The 22,013-nt window shown below is 41.7% G+C and overlaps 1 protein-coding gene across 1 annotated transcript in view; it reads left to right on the forward strand.

The window, feature by feature from the left end:
- Window positions 1-5,441: 5,441 nt before the first annotated feature.
- UVSSA (UV stimulated scaffold protein A) overlaps window positions 5,442-22,013 on the forward strand; it is a 61,806-nt gene continuing 45,234 nt past the window's right edge. The window contains exons 1-6 of the mRNA XM_065837897.2: window positions 5,442-5,666; window positions 6,366-6,696; window positions 10,740-10,860; window positions 11,993-12,427; window positions 13,587-13,696; window positions 14,304-14,432. Coding sequence (XP_065693969.1) covers window positions 5,569-5,666; window positions 6,366-6,696; window positions 10,740-10,860; window positions 11,993-12,427; window positions 13,587-13,696; window positions 14,304-14,432 — 1,224 coding nt within the window. The 5' untranslated portion in view covers window positions 5,442-5,568. The remainder of the gene's footprint in view (window positions 5,667-6,365; window positions 6,697-10,739; window positions 10,861-11,992; window positions 12,428-13,586; window positions 13,697-14,303; window positions 14,433-22,013) is intronic.

Raw genomic sequence — 22,013 nt, forward strand, 5'->3', positions numbered from 1 at the left:
GGAAAAGCTTTCCTGGGCGCTGCTTATAAAAGATGACGGAAACACTCCCAAGGCCTGAAGGCTGAGAACCTGCTCCTTCGGATTCTGATGGTGACTGAGAACTTGTTCCTGTGACCGAGTGGTTGCAATATTGCTGGGGGTTCAAGCCACCTGCTGCACGAATGGGACAGAGAAATCTGAAATGGAAAACCCCTCATGGGATGGTCCGTGGCCGATAGTGGTGACAACAGCGTCACATCAGGAATGGAATTAATCGCTCCCATTTGAACTGGAGGCGGCGCCACAGCTTTTACCGGCTTTGGAGCAGTTCTCTCCTTTTCCACATCCTCAGGAAAAGAAGAAAAAAGCAATTCCTTTGGGTGGCTGAAGCCACAGCTCGGTGCAGTCTCTCATCTGGAGAAACCAGCTCGAGCAACCACAGTTTTATTACAGGCCGTGGCTTTCCAAGGATGGGACAGCCCAGATGTCAGGCAGAAAGAGATTCAAAAAACACACCAATGAGTCCATGCAACACCCAAACCAGCCTCTAAGTTGTTTAAGAAACTTCTGCTGACATCGTATGTTTGGAAGCAATCCTACTTGCATATACGTAAAAGTGGTATTTCTGTCTCTGTATGATTTAGCATCAGAAGGTCTTCAGGCAGAATTTGGGCTGGATTTTGTCTTTTTGGAAGCTTGAGGTTCTTCTCTTTGTCTGCACTCTTCTTTTCCAAATGTTAACAAGCTTCAAGCTCCTTCTTTTCCAAACAACCTGAGTCCTGCCAAAAGGCTGGTACCCCCAGACCCCAGAGACACCTGTTGCAGTGCAATGGGATGTGCCGTCATCTTCTTTGGCTGCATTCACATGGAAATATTAGCTTGTGATGTGGATAAATATTGTCTAACACAGAAAAACGCTCATTAGGTTCCAGTTAGAGTCTGCATAGATCTTTTCACAGAGGAAAAAGCAATTTACCCTCAGTGATACTAATCAAATGTGTCAGAGCTGGCGTGCAGTTTCAGGAAACACTGTAGGATCATTTAAAAGACTTTCTAGACATGAATATAAGCTACATGTAGGAAGGTGCTCCTTGATTTGTGATGGTTTTCCTACAGCTATTCCCGCTCGATCCAGCTTACAAATGCTTATTTAATTAGTGATCTAGACCATAAAGAGCAGATTGATTCATCTCCTCCTATGACAGAATTATAAAATGTTACAATAGGTTGAAGTTTTGTCACAGTCAGTATTTCACATAATTAGAGGAGGTCGCCAAGTATCTTTGCCCTTGCATTATTGATGGTTTAACTAATAGACTATTTCTCCTTTGAGAACATCTGTTTAAATATAGTTCTTACCCATTATGAGGTAGTTCAGAGCTTTCAAGTAACTGGCATCCTTTTGCTCGAATCAAACCAGTGGTTAAGCATCTATTAATCTCACAGGGAAGGTCAGTATTTTCTTTGCAACCCAACTGACACAAAATCTGTGACAATTTAATATCAATGTTTATTGTGCTTTTGCATCTTCAAGCCTGAAACCCAAGTTATTTTAACTCCAAATTATTTGTAGGGAAGCTCTTTTGCCCAAGTTCCATTTTGGCAGGAAAACAAACCCTCCTTTTTAATTTCATATCATTAAGCTGAATACGGTTATCTCAGAAGTTCAGTGGGGTTTCTTTCTGCCTGACATGTACTTTATTGTGAGGTTGGAAAACAATCCCAGGCAGAGAATCATCTGGTAAAGTGGTGGAACTGCCTCCTGCCTAGATTTTCTTTTATAAAAGGAGGACACCAGAAAATTTAGTATTACACATAAGTCTGAAACGATCCTTTCAAGAGCCATTACTGCGACTTTCAAAATTTCTCATAGAATAATTTTGGTTGGAAGAGACCCTCAGGATCATTGAGCCCAACCATAACCTAACTCTAGCACTAAACTGTGTTCCCGAGAGCCTCGTCTAAACACCTTTTAAACCCCTCCAGGGATGGTGACTCCACCACTGCCCTGGGCAGTCTGTTCCTGTGGCAGAACAAATGGCTCTTCTTTAATGTAAGAACCCCTAGCCCCAAATAATTGGTGCCAGTTGACAAAATTCTGGGGTTTTCTTTGACTGTGTATTTTGCTAAAGACACTGAACCAGCTGGAGGTGACCAGCGGGTGGACCAGCTGGTGATGCCTGGAGATATCCTGCAGGAGAACATTCCCATTGCAAATGCCGAGGAGGATCACACTGGGGATCCTGGAGAGGTGGTGGACAGGACAGAGCTTCTGGAAGCGTCTCTACTCCTGGAAGGTGTCACTCACTTTGGAGAACAACACACAAAGTGCGAAGAGGTAAGAAATGAAACTTCTTGAACCAACAACCCAGCACGACCCATGGCACGAAGCAGCAGAGTTAGGCTTTGCTGAAACCAGGTGTAAACTGATAGTAACACTCAACCTTCAGGCTCTGGAGGGGCAGCAGGTGGTGTTTGGTTCTGTCTCTGCACTCCACAGTGTCCTGCGTTCCCCGATCCCAAACAGCCCACAACAGGAGTTGGACTCGATGATCCTCGTGGGTCCTTTCCCACTCGGGATGCTCTGTGAACAATCGTGTCAGGGGAAAATCCGTGCAGGTGCAGAGTGGTTGTGACTTTTGCACTGAAATGAATTCTGTCTCTCTTCAGCTTTTTATCAGGTTGGTCCAGATGAAAGAAGTATAGAAATAGTTGGATGGTCGCTATTTACCGTGTTCATTAAGAAAAAGAGAAGGGGAAAAAGACGCAGCAACTTGAACAAACACAATTTCATATAACTTTCCTTGATTAAAAAAATAGAATTAAATAGCTTAGCTCTTGCTGGGCTCTGCCTAAGGGACCACCGTGAATGAGTTACAACCCAGCACTGATTCATCAACTGATTCTTTACAAAACCAGATGGCTCCTTGCAGGGATTTCTTTAAACACTATGCATGGATATGAAATTGGTGCCTTAGTAGATGTTAAATCTGTTGCTTGAGGCTCATTTAGAAACACTGTTTTTAGATAGTTGCTAATTTTGCAAGCAACAACCTAATAGAAAGCAGTTGTTCAGGCACTTTCAATCAAATTAAGAAGAGAAATAGAAAAATAAGAAATATTGAAAGAGGACACTGATCTAAACTTTAAAGATGAGCTGTGGCATTGTGTGTGGCTTCCACATTGAAATCCACTTTACTTGGTGGAAGGCAATAAGGAAAGGAGAAACACTATTAAAAAGTAAAATGCCACTGCTTTCATGTATTGAGCCAGAAATAATAGAACCACTAAAAAATGTATATATACAGTAACTGCAGTAAATTTGTTTGAAAATATGAGTTCATTGCTTGCACAAGGCGTTTAATGATGCCTTACCACAGGAACCACTAGAAACAGCTGCGACACCAACTCACACGCGTTACTTCCACCAAGCGCCTTGAGTGTGGCTTAATGGAAATACCATTCAAGCCTCTACCATCATTTTCAGACGTGAACAGGTACTTCAAATGTCTCCCTTCTATAGGATGTTCAAAGCAGGCACCTGCAAGGGCTGGATCCCACCAGCTCCAGTGACCAAATCCTGCTTGTGCAGCTGGTGCAAAGGCAGACAAGAATATGCACAAATCCTTTAACGTTTCTCTCACCATAGGTGACCCTAAGGGCAGCAGGACACCTGCCAGAGATGTGCCCTCGGAGTAAAGCGCTGGATGCTTTCCTGCCTGTGGGAAGAACAAGAGAGGACTTTGGTCAGTCACATCATCCGCCTGCTTTAAGGATGGAACCCGGCTCCTTCAGCAGTTTCTCTCTTTATGTGGTGAGGGGTGACCTATAATTAGAACCATAGAATGTCCTGAGTTGGAAGGAACCCACAAGAACCATTGAGTCCAATTCCTTTCCATGCACAGCACAAGCCCACTGTTCACACCATGTGTCTGAACACTTTGTCCAATAGCTTCTTGAATGCTGCCAGGCTTGGGGCCGTGTCCATCAAGAGTTCTGAGGTTCTCCAGTGGAAGAATCACAGAATCACAGAATGTCAGGGATTGGAAGGGACCTGGAAAGCTCATCCAGTGCAATCCCCCTGCTGGAGCAGGAACACCCAGCTGAGGTTACACAGGAAGGTGTCCAGGCGGGTTTGAATGTCTCCAGAGAAGGAGACTCCACAACCTCCCTGGGCAGCCTGGGCCAGGCTCTAACACCCTCACTGAGAAGAAGTTTCTTCTCAAATTTAAATGGAACCTCCTGTGTTCCAGTTTGTACCCACTGCCCCTTGTCCTATCATTGGTTGTCACCGAGAAGAGCCTGGCTCCATCCTCCTGACACTCACCCTGTATGTATTTATAAACATTAATGAGGTCACCCCTCAGTCTCCTCTTCTCCAAGCTAAAGAGCCCCAGCTCCCTCAGCCTTTCCTCACACGGGAGATGCTCCACTCCCTTCATCATCTTTGTTGCCCTGCGCTGGACTCTCTCCAGCAGTTCCCTGTCCTTCTGGAACTGAGGGGCCCAGAACTGGACACAATATTCCAGGTGTGGTCTCCCCAGGGCAGAGTAGAGGGGCAGGAGAACCTCTCTGACCTACTGACCACCCCCTTCTAACCCACCCCAGGTACCATTGGCCTTCCTGGCCACAAGGGCCCAGTGCTGGTTCATTGTCATCCTGCTGTCCACCAGGACCCAGGAAGGTATCGTATAAACACAGTTATGCGCTAACATTCCACTGGAAAGTTCTGAAAACTGGGCTGTATCCATCCTTGTGTTTCATTCCAGGCATAGCTCACCTATATATTAAAGCACCGTTTTGCTGGGGGTCCCCAGGAGCAGCCCTCTCACCCCTGCACTGCTCTAAAGCCAACATCGTTTCCAAGTGCTGCAGAGGTGGTGACCCTTCCCAAAGAGAAAATCCGTCGTTTACATCACTGGAAGCCAAAAGTAACAACAAACTGGGAAAAAAATACTGTAGAGTTGGCTAGTGAGCACTGGACTGTAATGGTCATTTGTTCATCCTCCCACACCTGCAACCTACAAATCCAGGGTAAGAAATTCAGTTTGTGTTTCCCACGGTGCATACTCAGCCCAGGTGAGAATGGCATTCGAGCTGTTGTGACAGACTCTACAGACCCTCCAGGCTCTGGAGAGCAGCAGCTGCTCCAGAAAACTCCCTTTTTGATACAGAAGTGAGGAGGGGCCGCATTAGAATTAGAATGGTGTCCTGAGCTGGAAGGGACCCACAAGGACCACCGAGTCCAAGCCCTGTCCCTGCATGTGACACCCCGCAGTTCGCACCATGCGCTGGGCTCGGCCCCTGCGCCCCCTGCGGACAAGAAGGGGTTAACATCCCCCCCGCCGCCAACGAGGCGCGGTCCCTTTAAGGCCTCCCCCGGTTCGGGTGGCGTGACGTCAGGTAGACGTCACCGCGCGGAAGCGGGGCGGGGCAGAGCGCGCTTAAAGCGACAGCGCGCTGGTGGTGGTCGGTGGTACGCGCTGGGGAGGGGGTAGAGGAAGGTGCCACCTGCTGCGGGGCGAGCGACTCCGGGGGTGGTGTCGCGGTGAGGCGGGGCCCGGAGCGGGGTCCCGGGCCCCGTCAGAGATGGACCAGCGCCTGGCCGAGCTGGTGGAGGAGCTGACCACCTCCGGGGAGCCGCGGCTGGAGCCGGGCAGGATGAAGGAGCTGAAGAAAATCTGCAAGTACGGGCGGGTGAGGGGAGGGGAGCCTGGTTGGTTGATGCATCCCCGGGGCAGCGACGCTTCTCCCCGGGCCCAAGGCCCGTCCTGAGGCCTGCTGGTTGAACAGCCAGTGGGGAGGCTGCTGGTTTAAACTGTAAGATAAATCTCTAAAAAAAGTTGTGGTTTTATGTGTTATACCTGCTTTTTAATAACTCCTCTTTTTTTTTTTTTTAATTTATTGTTTTAATTTACTATTTTAATTTAATTTGGACTCCCACCCTCAAGAAGGACAGGGAACTGCTGGAGAGAGTCCAGCGCAGGGCAACAAAGATGATGAAGGGAGTGGAGCATCTCCTGTGTGAGGAAAGGCTGAGGGAGCTGGGGCTCTTTAGCTTGGAGGAGACTGAGGGGTGACCTCATTAATGTTTATAAATACATATAGGGTGAGTGTCAGGAGGATGGAGCCAGGCTCTTCTTGGTGACAACCAATGATAGGACAAAGGGCAATGGATATGAAGTGGAACACAGGAGGTTCCATTTAAATATGAGAAGAAACTTCTCAGTGAGGGTGGCAGAGCCTGGCCCAGGCTGCCCAGGGAGGTTGTGGAGTCTCCTTCTCTGCAGACATTCAAACCCGCCTGGACACCTTCCTGTGTAACCTCATCTGGGTGTTCCTGCTTCTGAGGTCCCAATCCCTGACATTCTGTGATTTCTCCTTAGGTGCTCAGTGGAACACATCAGCCATGCCTATCACCTGCTGCTGACGCGGCTCAATGAGGAACACGCTGAGATGCGCTTCTCTGCTTTCCAGATCATGCAGGAGCTGTTTGCCCGCTCCCACCAATTCCGCACGCTGGTTATTTCCAACTTCCAAGAGTTCTTGGAGCTCACAGTGGGGATAGATCACGAGCAGCCTCTACCCCCACCCAAAGAGGTGGCTCAGAAGCTGAGGAAAGCGGCGATTAAATCAGTCCAAGAGTGGCATGAGAAGTATGGGGAGGCCTACAAGCAGCTTTCTCTGGGTTACCACTTCCTAAAGCAGAATAAGAAGGTACTCTGCATTGTTACATCTCTGTCAATTTTCAGGTGATGATCGCTAGGAGATGCTTAAAGTGAGTAAATACATAAATGTAAAAGAAAAGCTGTCAGAAGAGACATATTTAGGAGATATCCTGTTGAGCATGGTCTTCAAAAGCTGAACCCCAAACTTTTTGTTCATCTTGTGGTATTGTAAAGTTTTAAAACCCCTGGGTTTTTACTCAGAGCTGGGCTCAGTGACCATTTTCTCAGGGTGCAAAAAGTATTGCTTATCAGTAGGCTTTCACCCACTGAGTCCTACCCAAAGCCCTGAAGTCGGGCCTGCTTAGAATGGAAATAATGGTTACACCTTAAGCTGAGGATAATCAGCTATTGAATTTTTTCTTTGAAGGTTTAAATTGCTGAGTCTTTCTATGTGTGCACAAACAAGCCTGATTTCTGTACTGACCTGTCTGGTTCGAGTGTCCTTTTGCTGTATGACAAGGACAGTAAGTGTAGGCGACAGCCCCCTCAGCCGAACTGCTATTTTGTGTCATACAACAAGCTTGTTAAAGAGGAATTTCCTGCACGTAAACACTTGCTTTTAGCTTTCACTTCTATGTTTCAAGTTATTATGTGTTGAACATTCTTCTGCTCTAGTGTTTCCTGTGAGGTGCAAACAATGGCATTGGTTGCACTATTCTAGCATTCACACTATCTACAATGATAATATCAGGCTTTCAATAAACATATTGATTCTTTCTCTTCAGACAGATGTTCAGCGTTCCTGATGGTACATCAAAAAACCTTTGTGATATATGATGTATTTCTGTTGTTCTGGTTCCATACTAATAGTCTATCCTACATGTTTTGTTTTTTGTTCTCTGTTCTTTTACTATACTGTTTTTGGCATCTGCTCACAAAAGGTGTTGTCTTTGAATTCTCCTTCATTGTCTTATTTAAGAAAGAAAGAAAACTGAATGAAAGCGACAAGGAGAAATCCAAGGCTGAGACAAGGGAACTCTACCACATGATACAGTTTTAGCAGATTGAACACGCAAGCGTATACCAGTTCTGCTGAAGTTTGGTGTGTCTGTCTGTGCTCCTGTGGTTGATGGCTGCTCATCAGTTACAACAGGGTGATCATGCTGTTTATTTGTGGCACTAAGCTACCCAGCAAGGCTGGCTGTACTGTTTGCTAGAGCAGCTGCATTTGAGTACTTCTAGAAACATTAGTGCGAATAGAAGGAATCTTACTCAGTTTGACAACTCTTGTACTTCGAGAGGTGAAATGATCCAGCTGATCTAACTGGCCTTTTGCCAGTTTAATACTTGAAGTGTGAGAAGCAACCCAAAGATTTGAGGGGGCATTTGTACTTTTTACAGATAAAGTACATCTGCTGTTCTGTCTTATGGGTTTGGTACAGTAGTATAGGGCAAATAGAGAGGAGTCTTAGCTGCATCTGTTTGGTTTTCCAGGTTATCACCAAAATCACAGGTAGTCTGAAGATGACAGCTGCTGCCCTTTTAGGACGTAAACCTGGAGAGGTGCCCACTGTTTTAATGTAATTGGGTCCAAGTTATACCTATATAAATGGTTGACTTTGAAAACGGTTATTTTCAGATATACTGGAATATTATGTGTTCTCAAACTCCTCTCTTAAACTTGGAAAGAAGAAAAGATTTAAAATATTTCTAAATGTTTGCGTATTTGGGCCACTGAGTCATATTATAGTATCTTTGCATCAGAGGAATGTGTTGATGGAACTATGGAATGAGCTGGAATTACAGAATGAACAGGATTTTCAACAGATAAACATAGAATATATTACTGCTGTATTCTGATATTTTTACAAAAGTTGCAGGAGCTGTCTAGGCCCACTGCTTATATCCTTTAAATCAAGAACAGTTGTTTGCACCTCATCACATCCCATTCCATAACTACAGACTGGTGGTAAAAGGCTTCGTGCAGCCCCCACGGATACAGACAGAAGAGCAGCACTGGTCTCAGTCTGCGTCGCCTCAATGAGGTTAAATGTTCTCCGACCAAGACAGTGAGTTGGTGCTGACACCAGATAGCGAATGAATCTGTCCATAACTCAAGCCCTGAGTTCCTCTGACTGTATGAGGCTTCTGTAAGGGGCCAGTGTGCCCTGTTCGGGACAACTCAAAGCTCTGTGTGTTCTGTAGGTTTGGGTGGTGCCAGAGCTGTAGCATGTGAGGTGCACTCCCATGACCAGGAGCAAACCATGATGATTTTACAGATGTTGTAAGAACAGCATCTGGGCATGTGCTGCAGCATGAAACAGTGCAGCAGAGCAGCACGTGGCTGGTCCTTTTGGGACAGACAAGGGGAAAGAACGGGCAAATGACCCTTCTGTAGGTGTTCTGGTATAAGCTGGGAGTTGTGATTTACGAAACTTGATCTATTTCTGGTTTTCTGTGCAAGGCAATCTGCCTAGAAATGGTAGCTGTAGCTCCTTGCTTCTGCATCTTTGTTCCATCTCTTTGGGTGATGTTGCTCTTTGGGTGGATCTGTTTCACTTGCTCCTGTGTGGAGGGCTATGTGAACTTGGTAGGAAAAGCAGATCCTGAAAACCAGGAAAGCTCACTCTGGTGATCCATGTGCTCTATAGGTTGTGAAGCCAGCTCTTTTCCCTACCGTCCTTCTGCCCTCCCATTGCCCACTAAAGGGAATATTCAGCAGTAGGAGCGTATATATATATAGCAGGACACTTAAACATGTGGTTAAGCCCAAGTTCAAACATTTAACTTTCATAGCATTTAATGGAATACGTACTTTAATGGTGAACAAATATGAAAAATTCCTGTAATTTTGAGATGAAAGGTTAACAAAATTCTTGTGTGTGCAAAAAATACAGAGACTTCAGTTGCAGGGTGTGCTTGGTTTGCTTGACCCGTAGCTGGTAAGTACAAATTGCAGGAGAGACCTTCTAGAACTAGACAGAAAATGAGACTTACCTGTCCTGTGTCGGGTGATCTCAATGTTTTGTGGGCCTCTGCCTCATAAGGGAGATTCAACTTCGCTGTTTTGCTTTTGCGTAGCTCCAAAGTGTTGCTGTCAGTGTCTGGGAAGAGTTCCTGTGTGTTGAGAAGCTTGATCATCCAGCAGTGGCAAGAACAACAAAGGCTCAGTGGGTGCTTATCATACAGGCCTTGCACCAGAGAGCCTGTGACTGTATTAGCAGCAAAGTACGGGCTTGCTCAGCACTCAGGGTAATCTGTACGGAGGTTAATGGAAGTTATGTGGTAGCAGTCAAAAGGAAATACTTTATTTCCGTATGCAATGACACAATCAAGACTTCTTTCCTTAAAACAGAAATGAAAAATGTGCCTTTTCAAGCCCTTCTAAGAACAAACTAAAAAAACCAAAACAAAACACCTCATTGTGAATATTTTAAGAAACAGTGTTTTGAAACACTCAGATTTATGTTTGTATTTTGGTCATGAGAAAATAAAGCGAGACTGAATGACAACCTTTCCCTCAATCCCCAAATCCAATAAATGTAATTGTAAAATCTAAAATTTGGTCTTTTCTTAATAAATTTGAATATCTTCTCTTCTGCTTTTGTTTCTTAGGAACTTCTTTGGTAAGTGCTGTGTATACTTGTGGTAATAATGCTTACAAATTTTTGTTTACCAATAGCAGACTTAGTGTGGCATTTTCATGTAATTTGGATACTTACCCTGTGTAGTCTCTCCTTGCCCATTCCCCTTAAACCCATGTCTCTGATGCTGTGACAAAAGTCTCCCAAAGCCTAGTTTATTCCTGCAATTTAGATGTGGAAATCTCAGCGTTTTGTTTTTCTACCTTATGATTCCTTTCTGAAATCCATTGATTCTCAGCAGTCCCTTGTCAGTAGACCTAAAAACTCCCTTCGGAATTACTGTAGTTATTGATTCTAGGAGGAGAAGAGACAAAAGGAAGTACTGCTGAGCTTCTGGCTGATCGATGATGTTAGAGGATTTTTCACCACAGATAAGGATCTTGGGAAATGGATTTTTTATATGTTTCTTATGAGGAACGTTACACTTTTTTCTTCACTTTCTCCCTAGGTGGATTTTCAAGATGTGCATGCCAGAACCATGGCTGAAAGGAGGAGGGAAGAGGAGAAGCAGAAACGATTGGATAACATTTACAAAGAAAAAGCCAAAAGAGCTGAAAAAGAAATGGAAGGTGAGTTGCTTTGGTTCGTTTACTAGGGTTTTTTTTCTCATTTTTAAACCAACCTTTTTTTGAAGGTTAAATAAAACAAATTCTGAGAGAATAGCTATCCAAATAATAGCTGACCACAGAGGGCAGGAATACATTTGTTAGAGCTTGAGCCTGTGTCTCTCTCACTTGAAGAATACCAGGGGAAACAAGTGACAATCCTGTGAGCTCAGGTGGTGTGAAGAGATTAAAAAAAAGACGTCAGCAAGTGAAGGTCTGGTCTGTAATTCAGTGAAGTATGAATGCGTACCCTCAATCAAGCACATCGTGAGACTTTCTGGAGCTAGCGGCTGAATTTGTGTGCCATTGGCTTGGCAGAGGCTTCTCAATAACTTGTTGGCTGATGACCTTAATTTTATTGTATATACAGTCAGTGTGTTGCAGGAGTATAGGCAATGGTCTGTGCAGAAATCTGCCGTGTAGGATATCTGTGAAAAGTATCATACTGCTGCTTAAATATCTGTCTAACTGGGGGCTGAATCTCCAAATGATACATCCATAGCAAACATGTAATACGAAAGAAGAGAGATAGTATATTATGTTGCAGATACAAAGGGTTATTTAATTAAATTACTTTGGTATGCACGATGCATCCAGTTGTGTCTGCATTTGTTCTGCATGCTGGAAATGTTTTCATGCATGAGGGTGGAATTTTAAAGAGACTTAACCTTGTTAGTCACTTTTGTTGGCAGCAACTTTTTGAGCAATAGAATATATTCGTGGCTACACCTATATACAACTATAACATTCGTGGCTGTTGAATGATTACCCACCAACTAAACGAAAAATATCCTCAGTGAACCTTGTTCTCTTTCAAAGTACTTGTGTCATCTCTGCCTAGTGACATTTTAAAGAATATACAGATAGGAGGGACAACAATTCTAAACTCCTTGCTCAGAAAATTCTAGATTTCCTGCTTAAGAAAAGTGGTTTTGCTTTTATAGGGGCAATTTCTGCAGCAGAACGAGATCCTAATTACTGGATAAATGGATTGGCCCTTTGGCAGTCGTGTTTGTTTTGTACGTCTGTGTCTGCTCTGGGGACATTAGCATTTTACAGTACTTAACAATGTTCTAAACCAATTGTGTCGTGACAGAAATGTCCCAAGAGATTGCCACCACGCTCACAGAGATGGAAAACTGTTTCCAGCTTCTGATGCCAGATCCTTTTGACTTCACCATGAATGACACGGAACTGGAACCTAACGGACAAATGTCTGCTCGTAAGGACAGACCTGCACCCCCCTCGTCCTCCCAGGTGGAAGCTCACCAGTCCTGTTTTGGACGCATGGATGATGAACAGCCGTGCTGCAGCAAGGACGTGCTTTCTGCTTCTCAGTGTGTTAGAACTGATGAAAACAAAAACTTAGATGAGAAACAGGAGACACCTGAGCAAAAAGAATCAGATGGAGGGACATGCTTGGAAGTTCAATCTGGTGTCCCTGCTCCCATTGATGATGATTACCAGACTTTTGTTAGGAACCATGGGCTCATTTCACATAAGTATACTCTAGACCTCGAAATCTCCACAGGTACCAAAATTTTTTCCAATTTTTCACATATAAATGGAGACAGCCTTTGTCTGAAGTGCTTTATAGTTGTGTGTTTGGGATTTTTTTTCCTATGACTTAAATTCCTGGACACCATTTTTATTTGGAGTTCCTAGACAACAGTTTGATTTATTTTGGAGTTCTTTGCTACTTCTGGTTCATCTGGTAACCATTCTTAGGTTTGGGTGTCCTTGTGTGTGATTTATTAATTACCTTCTCAGACTGAATTTTTGTATTAGTTGTTGTAACCCCACTAAAGCACTTCATAGTACCTACAGTGAGTTTCCTGTGTTTAAAGAAAATCTGTTTACCATATATCATTGTCATACACTTCACTACTCACCTCTTCTCTAGAAATCTGGGGTATAAGATGCTAATTTAAAGACCTGACAACTGAATGTTTCCTGTGCTATTTTTTTTTCTCCTTACTACTGGCATCTTGCAAGCAGTAGTAAGTCATTTTTCTACGAAGTCTTAAGGATTATGATTATGCCTTTTTTAATATAACTTTGCTAATGTGAGTTAACTCTAGAAAAATTACGATCATTTGTGTTTTGGTAGTCTAAGTGAAGCCTCTTAAATACTGTCCTAATGGAATTTCATGTGCAAACAACCAGTGAGGCAGCTATTTCCGTGCTTGCAGACAGAGTTGGAAATGTATCTGTGGGGTTTATGAATGATGAACGGGTTAAAAAGTTCCATTTTTATTCAGGTAGTGACATACTTGGTGGCTTTGACAATCAAGTTCCTGTTGCCACTGGGGCAGAGATTATTTTATATTGAATGTGCAGAAACTGGTACAGTAAAGTCCAGTTCATGTGAACTTAGAACAAGATGTAGTGTAAGTAGTAAGCTTGTCTGTGGTTTATTTGGCAATTCCTTAGTAGTGATGGCTTAACAACTCTTTCCATCATCACTGGACTGAAAGCTTTTCATCTTTTCCTCTCATTGTTTTGGATGTGTGAATAATGGTAGAATAATTAATACCGAACAGAGAAGCATTCTGATGTTTAACATTCCCTGAAGCAATAAAATATTTTACAAGGGTTCATGTGCACCTCTTCTGCTTACCTTCTTTAGCTCATGTATTGAAAATCCTATAAACATCCCGCTCTAATTATTTTTCCCCTGTTTTGAGCAGATATAAAAGTTCATGAGAATGAAGATAATACTGCCATAATAAACAATGTCACGGATGCTCACAAACTCCTCAGAAATAAGTTCTGGCCTTCTGTGCAGTCCTGGATTCAGGTGGGAAAAAGAGAACTTTTTGTTTAATAAAAAGATGGAGAAGCAAGGACTAGGGTACAGTAAATCTTGAGGGAAAGAGAGCAAAAAAGGAAATTAAGGTTGAAGAAACATTGGTGCAAGTAGAAAAGATTTCTGTTTCAGTAGAGTTGAACAGAAGGAGAATGTAGGAGCTACAGAACTTGTTTGATGACTCATTATTAAGTATGCTACATACAGTCATACTTGTGTATTTTTAAAGCTATAATGGAGCTTCTTCACAAAGTGTTAAAGTAAAACACAACTTGTCTTTGTAAGACATGTCTGTATCAGAAAAACAGTATGTCTTTTCTGTCAATTGATAATACTGCTCAAGAGCCTCCTGCAGAGAATTTGGCCTATAGGACACTCTCAGGAGAAGTTTATACCAACTGTTCATTCTTTGTTTTTAGTGGTTACTGTTAGCTTTTATATTCTAGATAGGAAAATATGTGACTTGACTAATTGTTGCTTATAAAATAAAGGCATTTGTGACAGTGTTGTTTCATTACTTGTGAAGCAAAACTGAATATGTTTTTTGGCTCAGATGTCTAGAAAAGAAGAGTAAGAATGTTGATTTCTTGCTTTGCAGTTATTTACCAGAGCAGGGATAAATGATGATCGGCTAAGATGTGCCATTGATCTCAAGAATAAATTGGAAACCGCTATGAAGAAATACAAGGACATGAACATTTCCTTTAAAGCGAGAAAAAGACAAGTGGTGAGTTGCTTAAAATTCTGGTTTACTAGTGGGAACCATTAGTAATGCTTAGCTTGTACACAAAAATGCACTTTCTCATAAGCCTTAATCAATCTAGGAATCTTCTCAACACAAGTTTTGTTGAAAAATGCACTAATTCTGTTGGTTTGTAGTCTCACTTGAGGAAGTTGCAATAAAAACCTGCATGGAGTGCCAAGGGCCTGGTTGTTAGACAAAACCACCTAAGGCAGCGCTGTTGTCATTTAGGATAGAGAAGTGATTAAGTTCACATTTCATTTAGTTTCTTGGTGTGTAACGCTGTTGTGTTCTTAGCTTCTTTCGTACATATTTCTCAGTAAACACTGTATTACTCGTGCTTTACCATTTGCCAAAGTGTGCTGGTGTCTCACAATTCAGGAAAATAGTGTCTCTGCTTTGGAGAGATTGTAAAGTGATAGAGGATATCCTAAGAGAATTAGTTGTTATAGAAAGCTTTAAAGTGTCAAAATATTTCGTTACCTATGATGTTTTTTGTGAAATAGGGAAAATTTGTGAATAAACAGAGGCTGTAAGATCAAACACTTTATTCGCATCCAAAAAGGAGTCTATGGCTTGTTTATATAGCCAAAAAGCAGAGCTGCGTAACACTAATTTCAGTTGGCTGTGACCAAATGAAATTACTTGACATGAAAATACGTGTTTTGCATTAGGGTCCAGAGTAGGGTCTGGTTTATGACAGCATTGTAAGAATTTGATCCAGAGATTTTGGATTAAATTGTGGTGGGCTCGTTTAGCTATGGCTGAGTGGTGTAGACTTTGCTTTCATTGTGCAAATGAAGTTTTATCAAGATTAATCTGGTTCATCATCTTAATACCTCCTGATGTACCACGCCAGTCAAAAATGCCAACTCTGAATGAAAAGTACTGCAAGACTGTCTTGTCAGAGGGTTTTTTTTCCCTCCAGTGAAATATGTGTGTTACCTTTATGCAACCAGCTATGAAGGAATCCAGACATCTGCTGTCATTCCTGCCATTTGCTTGACAGGGCTTCATTTGCCGCACCTCTGCATGGAATATTGGTTGCTATATTTCTTGCAAGATATAGAAGACATTTGAGCCTTGATTTTCATGTGTGTGGATGTGTCTAAAGTGATATTGTTACCACTTCTGGAGATTGATCAATGCTATCTATATAAGGTTTGAAAGCTAATAAATTCCAGTGTTAGAAGGAAATACGTAGCAGTGCTCATAAAGAATACTTTCAAAATGAAGCAATACAGATTGAGGTATTAACTTAAGCATCAAAAACAATATATAATTATTCCTAGGGTTTTTCTCCAGTGTAAAATATCCAAATTTAGTGTTAGTGCTTAATTATGTTGAATTTATAAGCTAAACATAAAGAGCTTTGTGCTACAAAAGAAAACTATATAAATTATCTTTTATTTCCTAGTCAAGCGACTTTGTTGAAATGTAAAAACACAATAATATGAGAGCCCGATAGAACAAAATAAACAGCATCTCTTAGGCCATGATTATTAAGTCCCCCTCTGCCAAATATTTACACGCCAACATATGAAACACTACGCAAGGCTCCTCTTGCTTGTGTTATGTGTTGTTGCTTCTGTCTGTACATCCTCATGTCATTGGAACTGTAGTTCTTGCCATGCCAGAGTTTTGCTGTTTGTATGTGTAGATCCAAGAGAAGTTCTGATAGTCTCATGGTGCCTTATGGGTGTTACTTGTTAGCATGTGGAGTCTGTAACCTGCTCATCAGTAGAGATGAGTGCAGCTGGAAATGCCCAGGAGCATTTAGTAAGCAGAGAGAAAATGTGTGTAAATAAAGTGTCTGAGTGCTGAGGGTCCTGTGTAAATTGTCTGGTTTGTAGTTGCTCTGTGACATCTCTACATTTGGATGTAATCGCCGTTCTTCTGGCAACTGGTGACTGCGATCCAAGGTACCTGTATTATTAGATGAGAACGTAAAGGCGAGCTGTTTGTCTGCTTGCTCACTTGGAGTGAAATTGTGATTCTGCACCACGGACAAGTCTGACTTTCAGGGAGAAAGTGGTTTTATTTTATCAGTAAATATAAAACGGAATTATAGGGACTTGGAATGTTGAGTGGGGACTCCTCAGGCTTTCTGTTTTTTCTTTGTTCTCATTCTCTGTGCTTCTGTGGTCTCTATTTTTTCCTCTTTCCGTCTGTTCTGTTCAATGCTTTGTTTCTGTTCTGTCCAGAGACCAGGGGAGTAGAGGCTTTGCCCATCCTCAAACTGAGATCAAGAAAGTTGATTAAGTGAAGGATTTAGTGAGGGACAGTGAAGCTGGAGATTTGTCACTGCAAATTCTACTATACATCTCAATCCTGCAGAGATTTAAATTGCCACTTAAAAGAGGGAAGGTCCTGGAGTCCCTGACCATGGGCACGTGTCACTGGTACCCTTGTTGGGCTGAGCAGTTATACATGCACATGGCTGACATGCAAATAAGGTGTATATGTTTGGAGTAATTGCTGGTGTTATGGTTCAATATGAATATACCAGCAATGTAGGCTGGATGTAAATTATATTGGGAGGAGGAAGTTGGTGGTTTCCTGGCCTTCCTTTACAGACGAGTCATTTGGTTGGTGCAGGAAGGTGTCTGCTTTGGACAAGCCTCACTGTTACCTCTGTGCTTCCCATTGTTTCTTGTTTCATTTTCCAGATCTCAGAGGAATAGTCTACAAGGCAGCATCCTTAGGCAATCAGAGCATGCTGGAAAATAAGGACAAATTATTTCACCTGAAATTTTTTTTGCCTTTGCTATGAGAAGGACATTGAGGTGCTGGAGAGAGTTCAGAAGGGCAGTGAAGCTGGTGAGGGGCCTGGAGCACAAGTCTGATGGGGAGCAGCTGAGGGACCTGGGGCTGTTCAGCCTGGAGAAGAGGAGACTGAGGGGAGACCTTATCGCTGTCTACAACTGCCTGAAAGGAGGTTGGAGCATGGAGGGTGTTGGTCTCTTCTTCCAAGTAGCAAGTGATAGGACAAGAGGAAATGGTGTCAAGTTGTGCCAGGGGAGGCTTAGATTGGATATTAGGAAAAACTTCTTCATCAAAGGGGTTGTCAGTCACTGGAACAGGCTGCCCAGTGCAGTGCTGGAGTCACCATTGCTAGAGGTGTTTAAAAGACACGTAGACGTGGTGCTTAGGGACTTGGTTTAGCAGTGGACTTCACAGTGTCAGCTTGATGGTTGGACTTGATGATCTTAAAGGTCTTTTCCAACCTAAATGATTCTATGATTTACTGAAAAACGCATAAGCCCCACTGCTTTGCAAACTACAGGGGAACTTTCTGTAGGTTACGGAACTTCTCTTATATGAAGTCACTCGAAAGCAAGCCCAGAACAGTGAAACACTTTGACTTAAAATAGTTTATACTAACATATGAGGTATAACCACCTCTCTTTTCTCCTCCATGATAGAAAAGCCTTAATTATAAGGACACCATCGTTTTTACATAACAGTTAAACCCTGCTGACACGATTCAGCTGTGACACCGTTCTGCTCTTACTTGTCAGGAGCTATGGGAGGGAAAAGAACGGTGAAGGTTATCCTGTGACTGTGTAGAAACAAACCTTTTGCAGCAGATTTTGTAAGTGTTCACATGAATACATCCCAGCTGCCTGTACTCTGTATTCCTTCTGCCCATTGCTTTGCCCCAGCAGATCAGGAGTCATCAAGACATTCCTTCCTGAGCTGTTATTTTTCCAAAGAGGTAGCGGATGGACAAGAGATGAGGCTTACTGTGTTGGTCAAAGGCAAATGAGGGGGGTTTTTTTGTGCTTACACAGCTTCACTGTAGTTAGATACTTGTTTGGGTCGTGATTTGGCTGTCACTTTCTGATAGGAAATAGATTTTGACAATATAAACAAGAGTTCTGAAATCCATTTTTCTATGAGTCTTGAGTTTTAGCTGCATCTGGGGAAAGAAGGCAGAAGCTGTGAAAGGGTTTTTATGTCCCGGTGCCTGGATAACCGGCCAAATCCCTGTTTTAATCCCGGCTGGGTGCCCGGTAGAGGGAGCGCACGCTGCATCCTCCGCAAGGGCTCTGCACAAAGCGACTCCTCAGCCTGTGCTCCAGGTAAACTCACCCACCGATGCTTCCCTTTTGCTCTTGATGCGATTTAGATGAGTTATTCCACAAGTGCAGTGGTAATTATTGCCTGAGATTGGTGTTTAAATAGAAATTCCTGTTTGCAGAGGCTTAATTCTTTTGTAGGAGTAACTTGCTTATGGCTGAAATGTTCCTTTATAAATAATTTTTCCTGGTTAGAAATAGTTTCTTTTGTTGATGTCTTCCTTCTTTTCTTAAAACACTGTACTTTCTTTCTTCTTTTATATCCAATTTGCAGCCGATTTGGTGTAAATGATCCTGTAATTTTAAAAGTTATGAGAGGACAAGTGTGTACTGTATTTGCAATCATGCACGCTACCTTTCATTTACCTCCTTTACATGAATCTGTTAGGATAATATTTGAAGTTCTTACGTTATTAATAGAAACATAGTTGATTAGCTATGTTTTGTACACCGAGACTGTATTTATCTGTTATTGATTTATCTTTGGGAAGCTGTAAAAGGTTTACTACTCAGGCTGGCTGAAACTTACTCAGGTAGAAGCTCGTAGGTGATCCAATGTGAGAAACATCCCACTCGTTTGTGTGTCAGCAGAGAGATCGTTTAACAAACCCATTACATTTCAAATTTTTAATTTCAATTTTTATTAATAACCAAGGAGAGAGAGTTTTTCATTAACTGGCTGCATTACTTTTTGTTTCACCTTTTTTTATCTTCTGTCAAATCTAAGTGTGCGCCTTGATCTTGATTTATTCATGTACTTAATATTATCCGTGTGAAACATCTGGTTGAATCCAATAATGCCATTAATAACTAGATTTGGAGAAGGCTGTCCTTGTGTTGTCCACAACCTGACCTGATCCCCAGACCTTACTGCAATATAAGTCAGATTTTGTTTGTTTCTGGAAGAATAACTTCAGAAAATTGTTACAAATTATATTTACAAGTTAAATATTTGCTGGTCAAAATTTAGTCTTAAATAATTTTAATACATATAAAGATTAAAATTTTAATGTGTCTTACATTGAATTTATTCATTTATTATTCAAATTTAATTTATTAATTTAGTATGTAATGAATTAAGCCAAGAGCTCTACCATTTACTTGGCTGCAAGACTATTGCTGATACCTTCAACTACAACTTGACACTTTGTCACTGCTAATGAGTTATTTCTACAGATTCATTTAGTTGCTTTATAACCACCTCTTTTTAAAGTCTGTGTTTTAGGTAAGTTAGTGCCTGCTTAAAAAAACCCAAACAAGTCACACTTGAATTTTAGATGAAAAGCAAATACTTTGTTGTTTTATCTTCTTCTTTCTATAACCATAGAGAATCCAGTGAGCTGTGTGCTTTCTGTAGCACTTCTTGCACACATATCCTCCTTTTTTCCTTCTTCTCTTCGTTTTAGAGATATCATTTGGGTCAGGGAGTGGGGCAAGTAATTGTCCTTAGTGATCCCTTATGATGCCTAAACCCACATCTGCTAAAACACAGACCAGGGTGCTAAAGAAGTTGCCTTGTAAAAGAAATCTTTTCCCCAGGTGTTTAATGTTGACACTTGAGTAGTAACTTGATGTTGATTGTTAGTATGTTTTCTAAAACTTAAGAGAAACTTTTGGGTAATTGATAATTAAATCAGTATTATGGCTGAAGATGGTTGTTAGCAGATTGTGTGCATCATTAGCGTGTAATGCGTTCAAAATAAAGTTTAATGATGTTTGTATAGTCAAAGTAGTAACCTAAGCAACATTTAAAATTGGGGGTTTTGTCTAGCTAATATTTATTGAAAAACCCAGGTCAACCGGAACTGTAAAAGTAAACACAAAATATTAAAGAAGTGAGAGATGCTTATGCTCCTTCTTTGCTCCTCTCCCATTTTAACTGGCATATGAGAATTATTTCTATCTGCAAAATGCCTATTTTGTAATCACTTTTCAACTAGAAGTTCTTTTCAGATTTTTTTAAGTGTTATCAGGATGTAGGATTGATATAAACCAAACCACTAAAATGAACCCTCAAACAGTGCTCTCTTTAAATTTAAAGTGTCTCATCTACTAGTGTGATTTTGTGTGGTTTTTGTTTATTTGGGTTGGTTTTGGGGGTTTTGTTTGTTTTGTCCGTTGTTTTCTCTTGGCACCGACTGTTGCTGTTCTAATAGAGTGGAAAATAAAGCAGGATGTCTCTGTCATCAAGTTAACCCTTCTGTTAAGTATTTAAGTTTTCCAGGCCGAAGTGTCATCTCCCTTGATTCATCTATGAATATTGAGTAGTGTGTACTCTATAAGCAATAGGTATAAATTTGCTTCCTGCTTTTTATCCACCCTATCCACCTACTCCTATTGAAAGGAATTGAATGTATTTGAGTTTCGCTAGAAGTACACCCCTAAATGCATATTTATGAAAATGGAAAAGGAAGAAGATTTTCAGGATTGGCACACACACACTAACACATTTAAATTTAGTTAATGCAATCATATTAAATATATTAATATCTAATCTTTGCACCCAAAATCTACAATCAGGAATATATGTAAGGTTGTGCATGTCTTGCATAGGACATTTTGCTGACTTGTTGCCTGTAGGTTTATTTAACTGAGATGTATATTTATCTGTCTAAAATATTTGTAACAAATATGTAGTTCAGGTTCATTTGCAAATATTATAATTGAAGTAAGCTGCGGTTTAGTTACGGATTTTACGATGTGTGTCTGTGCAGACCGTGTCATGAGAGGGGCACAGATACATTGGCGGTGGGTGCAGAGTTATAATAGTATGAGTTTGATCAGGTCTAAGTGATAGGTGGCAATCCATCAAATGCAGTAGGACTTTTTTGCATGAACGAATGCTGATGGGAATATTGTTATATTAGATGAAAATCACATTTCCTAAAATTTCATAAAGCAAATGACTGGTAATGAGAATTCCAGCCCCTCTGCTCTGGGTATGTTCCTGTCTGGTCATGGACTCTAAAAGTGATTTCACATCACTTGGCTTGTGGCTTTGCTGGCTTCATCACACCTCAGGCTTCTGACCTGCAAACCTTTCCTTTTGTATTAAAATGAATGAAAAACTGGGGAGGCGCTTCACAGAGCTTCCTTATTTATGGTTATCCATGAGTTAAGAAGAAACCAAGTTTGGTTTTCAAGCCATGGGTAATGTGTGCAACACTATTTTATCCTTGGCTCTTCTCATCTTAAAATGATAAAATCCATTCTACAATTCTCGAAACATTAAAAATTCTACTAGGTATTTGTTAGTGTGTCACGTAGTTACCCAATCCACTTCTTAGCAGGTGGGTTTTTTGAACAGGTTTTATTACTTCTGGGAGCTGAATAGGTAAGCAAATGATGGATTTTGGTGATGATTTTGTGCTTGGCTTAAAGATGATTTAAGTGCAAACTGCATTGGAAAGGGCCAGTCCTGTCTCTGGTTCCTCCCCTGCTGGTTCCCAGTGCCTCCCTTGGACTGGTGTTGGAGCTCCTGTTG

This window comes from Patagioenas fasciata, chromosome 4, assembly GCF_037038585.1.
Source record: "Patagioenas fasciata isolate bPatFas1 chromosome 4, bPatFas1.hap1, whole genome shotgun sequence".
Lineage (NCBI taxonomy): Eukaryota > Metazoa > Chordata > Aves > Columbiformes > Columbidae > Patagioenas > Patagioenas fasciata.